This window comes from Podarcis raffonei, chromosome 15 (genome assembly GCF_027172205.1).
Source record: "Podarcis raffonei isolate rPodRaf1 chromosome 15, rPodRaf1.pri, whole genome shotgun sequence".
Classification (NCBI taxonomy): domain Eukaryota; kingdom Metazoa; phylum Chordata; class Lepidosauria; order Squamata; family Lacertidae; genus Podarcis; species Podarcis raffonei.
This window is the reverse complement of record NC_070616.1, coordinates 21,650,504-21,670,371: the sequence shown is the minus strand read 5'-3', so window position 1 is coordinate 21,670,371 and position 19,868 is coordinate 21,650,504. Positions and strand designations below refer to the sequence as shown.

Below are 19,868 nucleotides of genomic sequence, written 5' to 3'. Positions count from 1 at the left end.
TTGAAGATCCAGGCTTACACACAGCAAAAACTTCCTTTTGCAAGCCTTATCTGTGCATCCAGCTGGAGAATCTTCTGCTCTCTTCACACATGGCTGGGATTTAACTGAGGAGTGGGGGATGCTGCTGTGAGGAGTTCCCCTTTAGATGGATTTTTGACAGGACTCCCTCAGGTTGTCTGGATGAATGAGTGCCTTTCAGAGCCGAAGAAGGTAAGCCTTCCCAGTGTTACTATAAGCATTCCAGTTAGCATCCCTAGGGACCACATACAAGCTTGGCATTGTGCCTCTTTCACACTGGGGAGATTGGAACCGGTTCTCTCTCCACCCCCTGGCTGTGGAACCAGGTATATAACTTAATTGTTTTTAGTCTTTTTTTGCTATAAAAACAACAACAATCCAAAAAGCATGCATCATTTTGACAAGATATTTATTTATTTATTGCACAGTTTAATCTGAGAGGTGTCCGTGTGGTAGTTCAAATGTCTTATCTAACATGTTTGTCTATTCCTGGAACCTCAAAGTTATTGCCAGATGTTGTGGTAAAGCTATTAACATGGACTTACTGCAAAAAAAAAAAAAAAGGTGTAGGATGACTGACTTTTATGTGTTTGCTGATGATGGTCTTGAAGGAAACAAGTGTAACCAAATGTCTGGTCCTCAGGTACATTGCCAGGAAACAAACATACTTGCATTTAACGTTTAAGTAAATGGTGCAAAAGACTTGCTCCCACTAATATCCTGATTTGAGAAACCAAGCTTTCCATAGTCTAGTTAATATTTCAGCTGTGCCTTTAAAGAAAAGGGCAAAAGACAGTTTATGGAGTTTCATGTTTTATACTTGAGCCCTTACAATATTGCACCCAAAAATGGATTGGATGTCCCAATGTTTTTTTCAGGTAATTAAAGCAATCTACATAATAAGCCACATGTTAAGGCAAATACTGCTTAGTTTGCATACAACAGTGAAAGGTTTGGATTAAAAAGTGAATTTTTTTTTTTTAAGAATAGCAGCTTTCATCCTGCGGTGCTCTGAAAACATAGCAAAAATAGCCACAATGAAGTGTTCCTCTTGTGCAACTCAAAGGTGATTCTGGCAGCGAAAGGTGGGTCTGTAAATGGATGTCAGAAAACAACTCCCTCTTCCGTCCACCACCAGCTTGTGGTCAGAGCTTCTGTATTTTGAGGATCTATGTCAGGCTGCATATAGAAAAATATGTGCAAATACATGAGCCTGAGCTATATCCAGTGTCATCTGCAAGATGTATTTTGGTTAAAGGGGTCAAGGGGCTAATTTTTGTGTGGAGGTTGGGTGACTCAGAAAACATGAAAGCAGTATCTGCTGAAGTCTCAGTTCTTAGATCAAGATAGGATTTCCAGTAGTTGTTGTCTGGGGGAGTTAGAGAGCTAAGCCATACACCTACATCTTTCCTTCCCTAGTTCCTGTCTCTTCCACTGTCAACTCATTTAACCCTGTTTTTTTTTTTTTTTTTTTAAAAGGCAAGCCATGCAATAGAGCAGTGTTCACAAAATTCAACTGAGCAAATCTTTGGTGAAATTTTCAAGGTTTCTTTCCATGCAGAAAAATCTATCAAATATATGTTTTACTGTGAGCTACATGCTCATTTGCAGTACAGTGAGCCTTTTTTTTTTTTTAATAAAGAGTATGTACAGTTGGAATTTGCAAACCTGAACAGATGGATCTTCTTAGCTGAAACAAACATTTTAATGAATTCAGTAATTTTTTTTGCATGGTTTCCATCCCCCTCTCCTTCCTTGTTCCTATTTCATCTAGAGTCGGGTAAAAATGTTTTGCAAATTCAGCAGACACTTAGTTGGGATTCCTGGAAGAGATGCAGTCTCTATGAATATATAAAACACTTTCCCTTTTTGAGGTCTGAGGCAAACCCGTCAGTAATATATTTTTGCATGCAGAACATGCTGCCTGCTCCATACTGTTCATTTATTCTGCAAGCTGGGGATATTTCCCCCCTTATTAGCATTGGGTGGTCAGATCACTCTGTTCCAGACTGCTCAGAGTTCAGCTGGGGGCAAGCAATGATAATTCGTATGCAAGCTCTGAAAGGAAGCACAAAGCAAAGAGTGGGTGCTTCATAATGGAAATACGGGTTACTTGTAAACACCTGGGCCCAGCATCCTTTTCCGAAGGTATTTGGCAAGCTGCCACAGGTGGGATATGATTCAATCCTAAAACAAGTGGACCTGTCCTGTACAGTCAGGTCAAAGTCTATGTGTCCATGAGAAGACGTATCACAGCGTGATGCATACTCATTTGATCCTTCTGGTCCGAGCTGTTTTGCTAATGGCACTGAGTAAATGAATGACAGAAGTAGGAAAAAAGCTTACATAGATGGAAGAAAGAAGCTGAGGGGAGTTGCCTGTGTAGGGAAAGAGCACACTATTGCCACATTCACACTGCACATTTGAAGTCCTATAATATCACTTTAAACAGCCATGGTTTTTCCTGAAGAGTTATGGGAGCTGTAGTTTGTTCAGGGAGCTGAATGTTGCTAGAAGGTCCCTATTCCCCTCCCAGAGCTATGGACCAGACCTTTCTAGGCACGAGACAAGCAGAGGTGTGGACGAGCCCTTTGTATGTTATCAATGAAATTTTAAAAGAGAGGCCCACTGGTCAGTTCCCAGGCTGTCTGAAGTGGTATCATGACCTTGCCAACTGATGCTGAGCAAAATGTTGGACCTCCGGCCCACAACTCTGAGAAGAAGCCAAATAAGGTTTCTCCTGACAGATCGGGGCAAAGTTATGACTGCTTTAGTAGCTTCCTTTTTAGCCACAATTTTATCCAAAAGTGTTCCCAGCGAACTATCCTTACAGGAAATAGACAAGGCGTAGCAGAATATCCAAATGCACACGACCATAGTGTGAGCTTATAACCCTTGATAGCTTCACCCTTGTCTTTTTAATTATTCCAATTACTTGAAACATTTTATACTGTGATGCCAATAAAGGTATTTGATTGATTGATTGATTGGGAAAAAATGGTATCATGGTGTTTTAAATGTATGGTGTAAATGTGGCCTAAATCAGTACAAGGAGCTGAAAAAAAATACTGTAAAACTTAACGGAGGGGAATATTTACTAACTTCTAAAATAGACAGACTTACCTGTTTTTTTTTCCATAGAAAAGGGTATGGCAGCCAAGCAGCCAGGCTATTTGGCTGCCAAGCTGAAGTCTGTGGCTTTGTGTTCAATGGCTGGGCTTTGTGTTCAATGGCTGCTTCCAGACCATTCAGTCTTTTACCAAGGCCCTGGTCTGTTTGCTTGGGGAAGCCTGAAGAGACCAGACTTCATGCTGGCAACATTGCTCTTTTGTGCTGAAAGCCGTAAAACTGGGGGATTAGATCTTCAGTGTGAATTTGAACTGTGCTTTCTGCAGACCAGTGGCTGCCAGGCACCCATGGGAGGCCTGCAAACAGGACCTGAGTACAGAAGCACTCTTTGCTTTTGTGGTTTCCAGCAACTGGTATGCCGAAGGATCCTGCCTCCAACTGTAGAGCAGAGCTACTAGCCTTTCATAGTGTTATCGTCAATGAGTTTGTGCAATCCTCTTTTACAGCCATCCAAGTTGGTGGCCATCACTGCGTCCTGTGGGAGTGAGTTCCACAGGTGAACCATGTGCTGTGTGAAGACCCTCTTGGTGGTGGCCCTGGGGAGGGTCTTCTCTGTGGTGCCCCCTAAGCTGTGGAACTCTCCACAGAGGAGCCTCTGGTGCCTTCTTTATAGATGCACATCCTGACCCTGGCTTTTGACACCTGAGATATATATATTTTAGGACACACCTTAATTACATGATTATAAGTTGTATTAAACTGTTTTTAACATTGTGTTTTAATTGTAACCTACCCTGGGACCTTAGCAGCAAGGGTGGGCCGTTGTTGTTATTATTATTGCTATTTATGAGGATGGTGAGTTGTGCCATAATATATATGTGGACTTTGTAAAAAGGTAAAGGTAAAGGACCCCTGACAGTTAAGTCCAGTCGCAAATCACTCTGGGGTTGTGGTGCTCATCTCGCTTTACTGGCTGAGGGAGCTGACGTTTGTCCACAGACAGTTTTTCCGAGTCATGTGGCCAGCATGACTAAGCCACTTCTGGTGAAACCAGAGCAGTGCATGGAAACACCATTTACCTTCCTGCAGGAGGTGTACCTATTTATCTACTTGCACTTGACGTGCTTTTGAACTGCTAGGTTGACAGGAGCTGGGACCACGCAGGGATTCGAACCGTTGACCTTCCGATTGGCAAGCCTCAGGCTCAGTGGTTTACACCACAGCGCCACCCGCGTCCCCAGTAGCCCACTAATGGGTGTCATTTGCAGAGTCTGGAAAAACAGACAGCAGTAAGTGTAGTAGAGACAAGGAATAATGGAGGCTTGACCCACACTATACCCAGGCCAGTGGATGTTCTAATCTGTACGCAGGTTTGTTGCCCCCCACCCCAGCTTCTGTGGGCTGTGGAATAACCACCTACTTGCTCCTACCTACCTTATTTTTTGCTCTATAAGACTCACTTTTTCCCTCCTAAAAAGTAAGGGAAAATGTGTGTGCGTCTGATGGAGCGAATGCAGGCTGCGCAGCTATCCCAAAATCCAGAACAGCAAGAGGGATTGCTGCTTTCACTGTGCAGCGATCCCTCTTGCTGTTCTGGCTTCTGAGATTCAGAATATTTTTTTCTTGTTTTCCTCCTCCAAAAACTAGGTGCGTCTTGTGATCTGGTGCGTCTTATAGAGTGAAAAATACGGTGTTTGCTCCCTCTTCTGCTGCCACCACACATTGTGCTGCATCTGTTACTGGCAGAGAAGCAGCACTGCCATTGGTGCTGATTTGGAGCAAAATCAAACCAATTTGGGGTGAAATTTCACCCCAAACAGAAGCAATCTTGCCCAAAATTGGTGCCAATGGTGGAGAAACCTCTCCACAAGCAGTGAATGTGGCAGAGCAGGTGGGGTACCCATGGGTGTGCTGCCTGGGAGGCTTCTGCCACCTGAAGCAATTGCCTCACCCTGCCTAATGGCTGGGCCGGCTCTGGGCACTATCCTACAGAGCAGTGCTAAGGACTTAATTTGTGGCACATTTACCAACAATGGTTGACCCATAGCTGCTGTACGTATTCCAGCCATGGGGAAAGAAAATGTATGTGGGGGGGGGATATATTTTTGTTCATACTTCTGCATGCCTGCCACTTCACACACACATACACACGCACCCCACAAAAAAATACCTGCTGCCTTAATGCCAACATATCTGGACTCCTGATGTCTGTCCACAATAAGCACCATGCCCTCAATCCTGGGCGGACAACGCTTTGACTCAAAGGCACTTGCTGCCAACACAATGCAGCATGCAATCACCTCGCCCACAAAATGGTTCCAGCAAGGTGCTTCGCTGTGCCACTTCTTCCATACATATTAGCCTGACACCAGGACAGCCTTGCTTCATGATTGTCCTTGCTGCACATACTTTCTGCAATGCTAAACACGATAAATGCATCACAGTTATCCTCTTCCCACACTGTACCTGTGTTCTTCTGATTTTCACCTTGCTGCTGAGCCATGTGAAATCACAGTGTGTGAATTCATTGTAATTCTATTACCATGTTGGAGATGACTCATAATATATTAAGAGTTAGAAGGGCCCTGCAGGGTATCAAGTGTAACCTGTTGCGCCGGAAGGCTTAAGTCATCCCTGATTGGTTTTTATCCAGCCTCCTCTTTAACATCTCCACAGTGCGACAAGTTCTGTTGCCAAATCAACAGCCCAATCTTCTGAGTACTTGCCAAGGGGTTCTGCCACCCTAGGACTTACATTGCTTCAAATCAGTTGGCACCCTGCGGAAGAGGGGATTTTAATGTTGCAGAATGCCTGGGGGGTGTGGAAAATCTGTTTGGTAATTTCCTTGTAGCTCCTGTTTGTTTTAACAGGGCTTGCACAAGAGAACATCCCTCTGGACTGCATCCAATGTTAATTAGTGCTCCGTGTTAATGAGTGGGAGGGAGCATTTGCATTTTCTGCTTCTAGATGCAAAATGGGTTTTGCAACCTTGCTTGGTGCTGTTGTATTTTCTTTGTCAGTTGGAAAAAAATAGGTGAGGGGTTGGAAATGCCATTCTGTGACATTCATTAAGGTGCACATCTGGGGTGACTGTGACCATCTTCCTCCCTCTGAATGAATGAAAAGCAGAGGCTAATGCAAAAGAACAGTCTGTCATCTCTCCTTTTGGTGTGACACTCATGGTTGTGACATGAAGCACGCTGGAAAATCCAGAGGCTCTCTAGCTGAGACAACCTCCCTGCCCTCTTTCCCCTTTCAGCAAGCAGAATCCCAAAGGAACAATCCACTAGATATGACAGGCTTGATTTCTGAGCAGAACTCATATTTAAAATGTGGGACAGGATGTACGTTGGGGGAAAAAACAGAAGGGCATTCTGATCCTAAATAAACACGTTTGCTGAAAATAAGTCAAAACTGATTTCAGTGGAGCTTCCCATCTTATTTCTTTTATTCTGTTTCTTAACTGGCCTTCACCAGGTTCACAATATACAATTAGGGTCAGTGGAGGGGAGGGGAACCAAGTAAAACTGTTCCAAACAAAACAGAATAGTTTAGATTGAACCAAAGAGCTGGGTCCCGCAAAACACCTTAGCTGTCAATAACTAGGGCAAAGAGGTATGTCTTCAAAGAAAAGTTATGCTATGAAGACTGCACCTTTGTGTGACAGCTCTGTGGGGATGGAGTTTCACAATTTAGGGGCTGCTAGTGGAAGGCCAGGGACACAAGGTGGTGCTGTGGGTTAAACCACAGAGCCCAGGACTTGCCGATTAGAAGGTCAGCGGTTCGAATCCCCATGACGGGGTGAGCTCCCATTGTTCGGTCCCTGCTCCTGCCAACCTAGCAGTTCGAAAGCACGTCAAAGTGCAAGTAGAAAAATAGGTACCGCTCTGGCGGGAAGGTAAACGGCGTTTCCGTGCGCTGCTCTGGTTTGCCGGAAGCGGCTTAGTCATGCTGGCCACATGACCTGGAAGCTGTGCGCCGGCTCCCTCGGCCGCAACCCCAGAGTCGGTCCCTTTACCTTCACCTTTATTTAGAAGGCCACCATTTTTGGCCACCATCTCCCACACTTCTGAAGGTGGTGGAATGGCTAAGAGAGCCTCCTCTGATGATAGTGCTGGGATAACTCAGGTGGTAGAGCAGAAGACTCTTAATCTCAGGGTTGTGGGTTCAAGCCCTACATTGGGGGGGGGGGTTCCTGCATTGTAGGGAGTTGGACTAGATGACCTTTGTGGCCCCTTCCAACTCCATGCTTCTATGATTCTATCTCTTTTCCCCAACCCAAAATATGCCCATGACTTCTCCATGGACTCATGACAAGCAGAGTGGGTTGGTTTCCTGCTTTACAAAGGATAGGCTTCTATTTGGGCTATCATAGGATAGCTCTCCAAAGGGGATGCCTGTTTGTAAGGCTGTGTGGTCTAACTCTGGTTTAACGATAAAGAACCATCAGAAATGAGAACAAGAAGAGCCTTGAAGTTGTCCCATCAGCCGTTATCTGAACTGCAGACAGGTCACTAGTTGTGATGGCTTGGGACTCAGGCTCGGACTTGGAATCAGAGGGGTCTCAGTCTGCACCGGATCCTTTGCCTCAGGCATCATCTGAACCAAGTCTGGGGCCTGATCCTGAAGAGTCCCAGTCTGCACAGGTGCCTCAGGGGCCTGAGCCTGTCCTGGCTCCAGATGCAGGGATTACCTCATTGCCTTCAGCTGGGCCATCACTTACAGCTGCTTCACTACCGGTTTGGTCAGGGGAGGCTGAGGCGGCCCCTGGGTCTAGTAACCCACCGACGTCTCCCGAGTTGCAGAGACTAAGGTCTGAGAGAAGGAGAGACCTGAGTACTCGCAGGAGGAGTGCTCACCTTCGGGCAAAACAGGGAGGTGCGTCGCCAGGGGATCAGGACTGGCTGTTACCCCCAAAAAGACAAAAGGCTGTCAGACGCCACCCCAGGTTGCGGAAGCAACATTGCTGTATGTATGCCAGATCTTGTACCTTTCCTTGCCTGGTTTCCTGCCTCGGCTCCATCGGATTGACTCCTAGTGGAACCTTTGGATTCTAGACTGGACCTGGACTGTGTGTCTTGGGTACCCCTGGGGCCAGCACACTAGTCACCATGTACCTCACCATGGAAAGGTGGACTGTATTTCTATTTAAATGATAGTAATGATATCTGATTTTGTATCTGTGGTGTTGTGAGTTGGGAGGAGGTACCCCCTAAACCCTATGAATTAGCAAATGGTGGGATTTTGATAAATTGGAGTATTGGAGGGAAGTTTGCAGGCCAGTGGAAAAATACAGGCTAAGCTTCCATCCCAAGCCAGGGCCTCATCTGGGACAGAGGTGTTAATATGACAAAAGGTGTTGAAGGCTAATCTGAGAGGAGTTCTTGAGCCTGGGAAGGCAGAGGCTGCCAAGGTAAGTGAGTGTGAGGTGACAGGAAAAGTGTGTCTTTAGCAAGATGTGCTGGGAAGAAGGAGGGAGAGAACAAAGACTGAGATCCATCTTGGGCAGACAGTTTGGAGCCTGGTTGGGAGAGATGCCTTTGACTCCAGTGCTGCACTGCTGTGGGGAACAAGCCCTGCTGAGAGGACCTTGCTGGACTACCTGGACTCCCTCCATGCAAACTGAAGGTGTAAATATGTGAATGAATCATATTTCTTAGAGCTATGACAGTCTGCTGCATCTTCAGTTCTCCAAAGGTGCACAAACCCTGGGTGAGCGCTGGGAACCCCCTATAATCTAGCTGCTGCGAGCAGAGAGTGAGGGGTGGCAACTAACTTTTCTAACAGTGCATACAAATATTGAAGTATATCCTCTTTTGTCCTCCTTTTTGATGATGCCTTTCCTCTTTTTGGGTGATGGGTAAGTGGCCATTCAATTTTTCCTTAATCTGTTCCCCTCAGTTCTATATCACTTTCTTGTAGGCAGAATTATTTCTACGAAATATACATCAAAGTCTTACAAAATCTTACGCAGGCAAAGTGTGCAGGAATAAAAAGCTTCAAAATTACAAAAAAAGAGGAGAAAGAGCCGCAAAGCGAAATGGGCTCACTAATTCTCAAAAACAAAACCCTATAACAAAATGAGATTATATCTGTAGTGGCCACTCAACTACAGTTCCTTTTGGGACTATGAAACCCTCTAATAAACATATTTTACAGGTGATTTTTCAGGTTTTGTGGCACTGACACAGCAGCACTACTTTCCCCTGTCCTTGCACCCTGCAAAAATGTTGATTTTGAGCTAGATCATTGCCAATATCCAGATCCATCTTGCTAAGCAGATAAACAAGGCTTAACCAAACACCCCATTCTTCCCAGCTCCTTTCCTCACCAGGTTCCTTTTCTCTGCTGAGTGAAACAATAATAAAATCTCTACAAACCCAGGATGTGAGCTTTCGTTAGATGCTGACATGGAACAACTTGCAGCTGAGATGGTTCTGTTAGCTTTTTTTAAATTGACCCTCATTGTGCTCATCCAGGAAATGAAGAGAAAAATAATCTCTTCAACTCTTTTTTTGGACAACCCACTTCAAAATTAAAAATTAATCATCCTTTGTATCTCCAGTTTGTGAGGATTCACATCTAGAAATGTTCCAAGGCCAGCTATTTGCTCTGCGATCGCCTTCTGTGAGTAATATCCCCTTTCACCTAATTGGGTTTTTACAAAATCTTCCTTTATTGATTTGCTTGCTCTCCCAAGTAAACTGAGTGTGAGGGGGGAAAGGGAGTGGGTAGAATTGGAATAAAGAAGCAGAGCAAGCAAAGCAGTAGCTTTCACTATGCCAATCAATATTCAAAAGCAAAACGTTTCACAAAATGATATTTTGAGGTGACAGATGATGCTCACCTGATAAAGATAAGAGATTCTTATAGACAGAGTTGGAAGATTTGAAGAAAGTTTATAAACTGCTTGTAACATTGTGACACTCCCATGTGAATGATTACAGTTTTGCCATAGTGTGGCATGCACCGCAATCTCTGAGCAGTGAAAGAATTCATTGGTTCCTCTGCTTACTCCAAGTTTGGTTTCCTTGGAATGAAGAGACTGTGGTGTCTTTAGCACATGCGGTTTATTTGCACATATATACAACCTGGAGGAGACTCTTGAGAGTCCCATGGATTGCAAGAAGATCAAATCTCTCCATTCTTAAGGAAATCAGCCCTGAGTGCTCACTGGAAGGACAGATCCTGAAGCTGAGGCACCAATACTTTGGCCACCTCATGAGAAGAGAAGACTCCCTGGAAAAGACCCTGATGTTGGGAAAGAAGGAGGGCACAAGGAGAAGGGGACGACAGAGGATGATATGGTTGAACAGTGTTCTCGAAGCTACCAGCATGAGTTTGACCAAACTGCGGGAGGCAGTGGAAGACAGGAGTGCCTGGCGTGCTCTGGTCCATGGGGTCATGAAGAGTTGGACACGACTAAACAACTAAACAACAACAACAACCTGAGTGTAGCATGGAGGGGTTTACTGCACTAACGCCCAACAGATCTTTCTTCTCCATCGGGTTCCCAGGGAAGTCCCAAATCACAGCATGGGTTCAGAACAGAGAAAGACATGTCTCTATCTCTGTAATTGCGTGGTGAGGCCCTGGACCCCCCCCCCCAGCTTCCCAAAATAAATACACAAACACAAGTACAGAAGAAAGGAGGCTGCTCCCTGGCTGCACCACAATTTAAACAGGCATAGCCATGCCCTCAGGCCAACCCGATTGGTTGGGGGGCGTGACACGGCCAGGGATCCCTTGACGTGGGTGGCATTACTCCACCCCACTCCCGGATTGCAGGGAGGCCCTGGATTCCCGCCCGCAAAGCAGCCCTCCAAAAAGGGAGCACTGACAGCTTATACTCACACACACCCAGGCCTATTGTTCTCCATTTTATGGCCATATTGCATCCAGCCACGTGTGGTGGGAAAAGGCCCACTCATTTATCTCCATGGTAACAGGGGTCACTCTTTGGTACTTAACTGACCTGCTGAGGCCATTATCTTACAAATAAACTTTTCTGACTTGCCTCTTCTACCAGATTCTAAACCTCACATACACAGGATCACAGGTTTGGAAGGGAACCGCAGTTTCATCCAGACTCCCCTTAGCTTTCTGATGGTATTTATCCCTTCCATTCTCATTCAGCAGAGGATGGGTAGTCAGACATGTGAGACAGTACTGCTGTGTGTTTTTTAGTTCTGCTGGGACCAGTGTAAGACTGATGTTTTATAGATACATCTGTGGACATCTTTGAACAGCTGCATTTCAAGAAAAGGTGGGAAAGGGGAGAGAATAAAAGGAGACAGAGGCAGATGGAAGAGGGGAGGAATCATGGAGAAAATAGAAAGAAAGAAAAGCAGTACCCAGAGGAATAGCAGATTAGAGAGATGATATGACCTTGTCTTTGCCATCTTTGTTTTAACATCATTTATGTCATAAATGGTCATGGCTAAGATTAAGCTGGTGCCAGAGGAGATAGGACACTTCCGCCTTATCTCCAGGCTGTCTGTCATTCAAATGACTGAGCATCTCCCCCCTCCCCCAGTGTAACTAGATATAGTTCTCAGGATTTAATTTAAACAAACGTCAGGGTCTCTCCATCAAGGCTGCACACACCAAGGCTGAGTCCTCTCAGCAAGATAAACAGATTTTTACAAAATGCACACGGTTGCAGGGGTGTTCTCTGGGCAGAAACCAGCTTGGCTGGCTGGCTAGGCAAGGCAACTGTAGCAGCTCAACCAAGCTGTTATATTTTCAGGCCTCCTGATCCTGCCATGTTGAAATGATTTAGTACTCCCTTCAGCGATCCGTAACACAGATTAGGCCACTTGCCTGGTGGTTTAAGAGGTAAAGTTTCTAGGCCGTACTTGCCACCAGTTGGAGACCCCTGGATCCTTACAGTTTGTGCATTGGTTACGATTAGTGCGACAACTCTCATTTTCGACGATATTTCAAATGCTGATGAGATTTGTGCTGAATCATGGTTGCTACAAGGCACAGTGTTGTCCAGTTGAAAAGCAGTGGGCAGTTAAGATGGATTCAGTTCTCAGTTTAATAATGCAATATCTGCACCATACATTTAGAATACTGCCATACCACTTTGAACTAGTCATAGCTTCCCACAAAGAATCATGGGAGTCTTCGTTAAGGGTACCAGGAATTGTTAGGAGACAACCCCCAATTCCCTTCACAAAGCTACGATTCCCAGAGTGGTTTAACAATCAATTCCTCTTCCCAGAGAACCTGGAATTGTAGCTCTGGGCAGGGAATAGGGGCCTCCTAACAGCTCTGAGCACTCTTGACAAACTACCATACTTTCCCATGTATAAGACTGTGCTTTTTTCTTTAAAGATCATGCTAAAAAGTGGGGGTCGTCTTATACATAGGTAGTGCACAGGGTGGACATTTGATTGGTTGCTGCAGTGGCTGTCTGCGGCTATTGTGGGTGTTATTGGTTGCTGTGTCAATGGGTGGTGTTGATTGGCTGACGCTCCGGCAGTTGGGCGGGCGATAGGCAGCTTGTGCCGGCAATAGGACAGATGGAAGGCGGATTTTGTGATGGGTGCGGGTGAGCGATTTTTGGCAATCGCCCCTATAAGAAGCTCAGCAACCCTGGGTAATCCCCCTCCCCAAAACGCTCAACAACTCTGGACAATCTCTTCTCATTTTCTTAAATTTGAGTCCTCCAAAATAGGAGGCGTCCTATACATGGGGGCACCTTATAGACGGAAAAGTATGATACGTTTTCCATGATTATATGGAGGAAGCCATGGTGGTTTAAAGTGGCATGATACAGCTTCAAATGTGTGGTGTAGATGGGGCCAAAACCTTGCCACTCTATTTCCCTGTTTGCAACATAAAAAATATACAGTGGTACCTCGGGTTACATACGCTTCAGGTTACAGACCCCACTAACCCAGAAATAGTACCTTGGGTTGAGAACTTTGCTTCAGGATGAGAACAGAAATCGGCACGGTGGCAGCAGGAGGCCCATTAGCTAAAGTGGTGCTTCAGGTTAAGAACAGTTTCAGGTTAAGAACAGACCTCTAGAACAAATTAAGTTCTTAACCCAAGGTACCACTGTAATGATAAAAATACTGCATCTATCAGTCATTGTTTCTTAAACTCAATCTTGGGGAACTTTTCTAGTGTTCATGTGTTTCTGCAGTTGCACCCCAAGGAGGTTTGAACTACCAGCTTTAAAATATGTAAGCATCTTTAACAAAAGTGTTAAGTCAAAGAAATAGATTTTTCCCCTTTTTGTAAAGAATGGTTTGCTGTGAATATTATATATTAATATTAACCCAGTTAACTAATGAAACAGAATCTTATTTAAATTTCCTCTTTAAATAAATGATACTTTGAAGTTAATGAAAAGAATGGACATGGTCACTCCAGGATGTCAAAAAAGAAAGATGGGGGAATGAGAACAAAAGAGCCTTCTCCGTTGAAATGGTACAGCTTCTTTTTGAGTGATATGGGGAAAGTCTTTACTTCATTGACCTTATCTGCAAAGGGAACAATTAATAGGCTGCACATATAGGAACCTGTTATAGTTTCTGCAGCAGCTGAACTTTCTCTGATCTCCCAACCACAGAAAGGACACTCCAATAGAAATAATGAGAAGGAAACTGGCACCAATCATATCCAAAGGTATTTCTGGAGAATATGAAGATTGCTCATTTGTTTTGCATGTCAGATATCAATAAGACGCACATCATTACTGTCACTTTCCCCCTGATCTGGGAAGAAGGGCAGCTAAAATTAGAAGCTCTCTGCCCAGCTATCAGTAAATTGCAGGCAGAAAAGCACTTGCTCACTCTGGGTGAATTGAAATGGAGAACATGTTTTCTTCATTAATGAGGCTTAAAGGGATTTTTATTTTTAGTACAAGCACACACATGGACTTAAGAAGATGCGGGCTTCAGTTCCATACCTGGTGCCTTGAGGAACATTTGGGTATGGCTGGTTATGCAGCCTTTGGGGTTATTTTACTATTGTTCCTCCCTGTTGAAACACAGTGTTCCAGAGCTTTCTCTCCACTAAATTGTAGTTTGAGGAGCTTTGCGCAACTTCTTTCCCTACGAAAGTCCCCCTGCAGCTTTTGTTCTACATGGTGCACCTCATTATGCTAAGGATTACCTGCATGAAGTGTTTTCTTCCATTTACACATTTAAGGCAACCTGACATGAAAACTCCATTTCCGTTTTTTATATATATAATTTTTTATTAGTTTTTTAACATAGCATTTTCAACAGTAATTAAACATACATCTTATTCAATTTTTTTGACTTCCATCAGTCCTGTCTGAAAATTTTCCAATCTAATCTCTTAGTATGCATTTCTTATTTTCCCTATTACATTTCAAACTCATAACCAATATCTCTATCTTTTTCTACTTTGTAACACTTCGTATATTTCTCCTTACAAAACTTCTTGCAGTCCTACTAGCGTAATTTGTTGATTTACAGTTGCTCTTCAAATAATTCATATACTTCTTCCAATCTTCTGTAAATCTCTGGTCCCGCAGGTTTCAAATCCTTCCTGTCATTTTGTCCATAGTCCATTAATTTTGTCTGCCATTCTTCTTTCATCGGAATTTCTTCTTGCTTCCATTTCTGGCCTAACAATACTCTTGCCACTGTTGTTGCATATAAGAACAGTTTGACATCTTGTCTATTAATGTCTTGGGCCTATAATACCAAGTAAAAATGCTTCTGGTTTTTTTAAGAATGTATATTTCAACATCTTTTTCATCTCATTATATATCATTTCCCAGAAGTTCTTTACTTTCTTACATTCCCACCACAATCCATTTCCATTTCTCTTTGCTGTCAATCTTTCCTCTGATCTCAGGGCCAGCCTATCTGTGAGGTGACGTAAGGCAGTCACCTCAGGCAGCAGATCAGGCCTCCTCTGTTGCTTCTCATCGCCACCTCCTTTATGGCCACCTGCCAGCATGTGCCCCCTCCATGCCTGGCCATGCCAGGCAGGAGCAGGAAGCAGAGGAGGAGGCAGGTGCAGCAGTGGGTTTGGAGAAAGAGGCAGTGGGTGGGGGCACTGGAGCAGCTGTCGTAAACAAAAGCTGCTCTTTTTCCCTTATGGGGTATCCAAGAGCCTGTACAGAGTCCTTTTTTTTATAAGATATTTATTAAAGTTTTAAAGATTTATATAAAATAGAAAAAACAAAAGAACAAACAGAAACAACAAAAATACATACAAAACACATACAACAACAAATATAATTTCAATCCCCTATATTCATAAAACTTACTTTCCAGACCTCCTCATACCTCCCCTTTCTGTATTCCAATCTCTAATTAGTTCAATTCAGCAAATCCTTCCCCTAATTTCTATATAGTTTTTGACCTTTCTTTTCTTAATTACATAATCATTACAGCTAAAACCACTTAATGTCAAAATCAACATCGTTCTAACATTCAATAATTTTACAATGTTTCTTAAGATAGTCCTTAAATTTCTTCCAATCTTCTTCCGCCGTCTCTTTTCCCTGGTCTTGGATTCTGCTGGTCATTTCTGCCAGTCCCATATAATCTATTACCTTCATCTGCCATTCTTCCACGGTGGGTAGATCTTCTGTCTTCCAATGAGCCTGTACAGAGTCCTTAAGTGGGTTCCCTATCGGTAGGAGAAAATAACAGAGGCCAACCAGAGAATATTGAGAAGCAAAGCAGCTAGTAAGCCTGATCTTTATTAAACTGTTGCAACAGGGTCCCCTGCTCACCACATGCAGGAGGGAGGAGGAGACCAGAACAATGGTGTGCCACCCTGCAAGCTTAAGGCCAACCCCCAATACATCATACATACATCACTGAAGGGGCAGTCTACAGCAGAAATACATCATACATTCCTGTCTGGCAGGAAACCTGTTAATGGTCACTGATTGGATTACCTGGGCATCCTGGCCATTCTTTTGTGATGGTAAATACGTAATTCTTGTGTCCAGGTCACAGGCTCACCCTATTCATATCTTAAATGTGCCCTTAAGGCAGGATTTGTTAGCACATAGACAATGGGGAGGGTTTTCCCATTTCCATCCAAACTGCAGAGGAATATTTGTGGTCACTGGGAGTGTCAAAATGGTTTCTGGCTTGTTCTCCTGTACTATTTCAGACACGTGGTTTATATACTTATGTATGTGTTTGCCTTGTATATTTATGAACACTGAATTTATATATTTGAGACCTTAAATTCTTATAACACAGCAAAACACCACTGGCCAGCCCTGCTTGGTCTGCATAGCCAGAATTGTTTTCTTGGCCAAACACTCCATTTTATTACCACTGTTTAATGATTTCCACCTAGCCCTTCAAGGTGTTTTTTTTAAAAAAAAATCAGCCACTGTAGAGCTATGTAGAACTATGCACGGAAGAGGCTCCACATTCAATTTCTGGCATCTCCAAGTAGAAAAATTGGGAAAGACTTCAAAAAAAATGAAATCTAGGAGAGCCACTACCCACCCCTCTCTCCCTCCCCCATATTAATTGATTGATTTCCTTCCACATTTTTGTACTAAGCTGATGTACACAATATACCGTATTTTTTGCACCATAACAATCACTTTTTTCCTCCTAGAAAGTAAGGGGAAATGTCTGTGCGTATTATGGAGCAAATGCCTGCGGGTGGCGGGGGGATCTGCTGCAGTCGTGAGCAGAGGATCCATGGTTCCCCTTCCTTCCCTCCTCCGTGGTTACAAAGCATGGATCCACATGGATCCTCAGGATTTTTGCATTGGGCTACTCCAAACTCACTGTCAGATCACATGTCTGTGGCCACAGCATGAACCACAAAAATCATATATCCACTATTTCGTTTAGAATATTTTTTTTCTTGCTTTCCTCCTCTAAAAACTACATGTGTGTTATGGTCTGGTGCGTGTTATAGAGCGAAAAATACGGTAGTACAAAGAGCTAAACAACACCACCACCAGTTGAAAACACCACAGAAATTAACAGTGAATTGATGGGTAAACAATAAAATGGTGCACCCACAGCAGAGTCCTATTAGTTCAGCTGGAAAAATAGGTATTTTGGCTCGATGGCTTCTCTGTGTAAAGAGGCTGGATGGCAAAGGATGAAATTTGCTAAGCTGAAACAAAATGTTGGAGCCAAAATGAATGCAGGAATAGGAAAGGAGCTAATGATAACTATCTCAGAGGTAGCGCTGCGGAGAAGTAGTTCAGCACTAATTAGTGGCTAAGACACACTGCACAGACTGAACAGCCTACAGTTTAAATTAGCAGGTAGCAGCGGATCAGTTAAGCAGAAAATTTTAATTTCATTTCTTGTTTATAACCGAAGGTGGTTGGGGTGTGGGGGTGTGCAATCTCCAAGTACTGCCTAGAATGTCCACAAGATGTCATTGTCACATTTAGGCTCTAACTCAGTTGCTGGCAATTTGATGGGTTTTGGTGGTGGTTTTGGCAACACTGCAGGACTGTTTGCTTCTCCAGTGGGAAGCAGAATTGGCTCTGCTGTAAGGATTACCACTAGATAATGCTTGTAAAAGAATTTTGGACACTTGAAAGCATCCCACAAAAGTTAAGTATTCTTACATGTGCCCCAAAGTTCTGAGTAGCTACTTCCTCTAAGAAGCAACGTGTTTAGGTTTAGGTGTTTGGAGGCAGAAACTTTTATTGTGAGGTTTGATCTTTGCATTTGAACATGGTCCTGACCACAGGCATGACACAAGCAAAGTTTTCAAGGAGTCGGGACTGTGGGCATAGCGAGGATTTTTGTTAAGGGGGCAGGCCCTTTGTTGGGGTGAGGAGGGGGGCAAACACTCAGTTAGCTATGTATTTTTATTGATTTTTATTAATTTATTAATTTAGGGAGCAGCTGACCCTCCCTCTCCCCCCTTGGCTATGTCCATGGTCTGAGCTGAGCAAAATACAGTGGTACCTTGGGTTACAGACGCTTCAGGTTACAGACTCCGCTAACCCAGAAATAGTACCTCAGGTTAAGAACTTTGCTTCAGGATAAGAACAGAAATTGTGCAGCGGCGGCGTGGCAGCAGTGGGAGGCCTCATTAGCTAAAGTGGTGCTTCAGGTTAAGAGCAGTTTCAGGTTAAGAACGGACCTCCAGAATGAATTAAGTTCTCAACCCGAGGTACCACTGTACTGGGGAACAATAAAGACAGGCTGCCTTCTGACTCTCAGTATGAGAATTGGACACGAACTTTCACTGTCTTTTTCCCAGCCGGCATGCTCACATCACAGAGAGAAAATCACTTGCTGTAGCTTGTTTAGTCTTATTTGATCAACTAACTCCCACTGCTTGATAAAACGGCTCTCATAATTACACTTTATGATCTTGAACTTTTTGTGGTTGTTTCTTCATGGACTGCCAAATGAATGGATGACCTCAGCTTCAGTCAGAGGTAGACACAGCATAACCTCTGAGTCGGATCAAATGAGTTGCTTATACTTTCTTTTTCATGAGAGCCACTCAAGGGAATCGGTGGCAGAGCACAGAAGGAAGCTTAGTCGTCCTCTTAATTGCAAGTTCTCTGCTTTCTAAAACAGGCAATTCATAATCAACAATGTTCCCTTATGACAGACTTCTTCTTTTTCTATTTATTATCTGCCTTTCACCGGCTGGTCCCATTTCTGCCTCTGACCTAGTCATTGATAGCCATAAACTCAATGAATTTGTCTTCTTTTAAAGACCTCCCACTTGGTGGCCACCATTGCTTCCTGTGGGAGTGAGTTCCATAGTTAACCTACGCACTACATGAAGAAGTCCTTTCTTATATCTGTGCTGCATCTTCCAAAGTTCAGCTTCATTGGATTTCCACGAGTTCTCGTGTTATGAGAGGAGGGGAAACTCTTTATCCAATTTTATAAACTTCTATCATGTCACTTCTTACTTGCCTTTTCTCTAAATTAAACGTCTCAAATGCTGTAGCCTTCACCCATAGGCGGGTCACTCAACCTGCTTGATCACTTTGGTTGCCCTTTCCATAACCTTTTCCAACTCCACAATATCCTTTTTGAGGTGAACTAAAAGGCAAACTTTGAGTATTTTTCATAGAGGCAGTCTATACAGTCTATACATAGTCCTTCATTCAACATAGCCCACTTGATAAAAGTTTTATTCTTAGCCTTAATGACTTTGCATCCCATGTCAACTAAAGTGCATTTCAACCCCGAAGTGCCTGCGCCACGTTGGTTCTTACGGTGTGTTTGTGGAAGCTTTGGCTGGTGTTGCCTTAAATCAGGTCTTCCATTTCAGAGCTCTGACTGCTTTTGATTATTGCAGCTCATTCACACTTTTGCTTGCCCCTTATTTTGATGTATTTTGATTGCATTGTGTGCTGATTAATTCCCCTTGGTCCAAGAGCTTTTCTTGTTGTCCCACAGCTGTGCCTTGGGAAAATCCAATCTTAACTGGCTGAATCAGAAGCTCACTAGCAAAATATCTCTTCGGATTTCCCTCACATCTGGCGAGATCCAATTCCATGGGTAAGATTGGATTTTCTGAAGGCATAGCCATGGAATAAAGAGAAAAGCTGCTGAACCCAGGGGAAATAATATATAATGCGGTCGTAATATGGGGACGAGCCCTTAGTCTATAAGAAGTACAAATACAGAGGCAAAATTGCAATGTTCAACAGTGCTCTTCGGAAGAAAAAGAATTGGGCCCAAATTGCAGGGGATTGGACTAGTTGGCCCTTGAAGTGCCTTGCAACTCAGCAATTCTATGATTCTGTGAAATGTCTGCTTGGGTTTCGTGATCTGCTTGACACACACACCATTCACGAGACCTGC

At 43.7% G+C, this 19,868-nt stretch overlaps 1 protein-coding gene across 2 annotated transcripts in view; it reads left to right on the top strand.

Moving 5' to 3' along the window:
• The window catches only part of GRAMD1B (GRAM domain containing 1B), a 209,906-nt gene continuing 190,038 nt past the window's right edge, over positions 1-19,868 (top strand). Inside the window, exon 1 of one of the 2 annotated variants that reach the window (XM_053367385.1) lies at positions 1-210. Coding sequence is in view for 1 of the 2 variants with exons in the window: in XM_053367391.1 (XP_053223366.1) it covers positions 185-210 (26 nt within the window). In the remaining variant the exon portion in view is untranslated. The remainder of the gene's footprint in view (positions 211-19,868) is intronic. The other variant, XM_053367391.1, reaches the window with a different exon arrangement.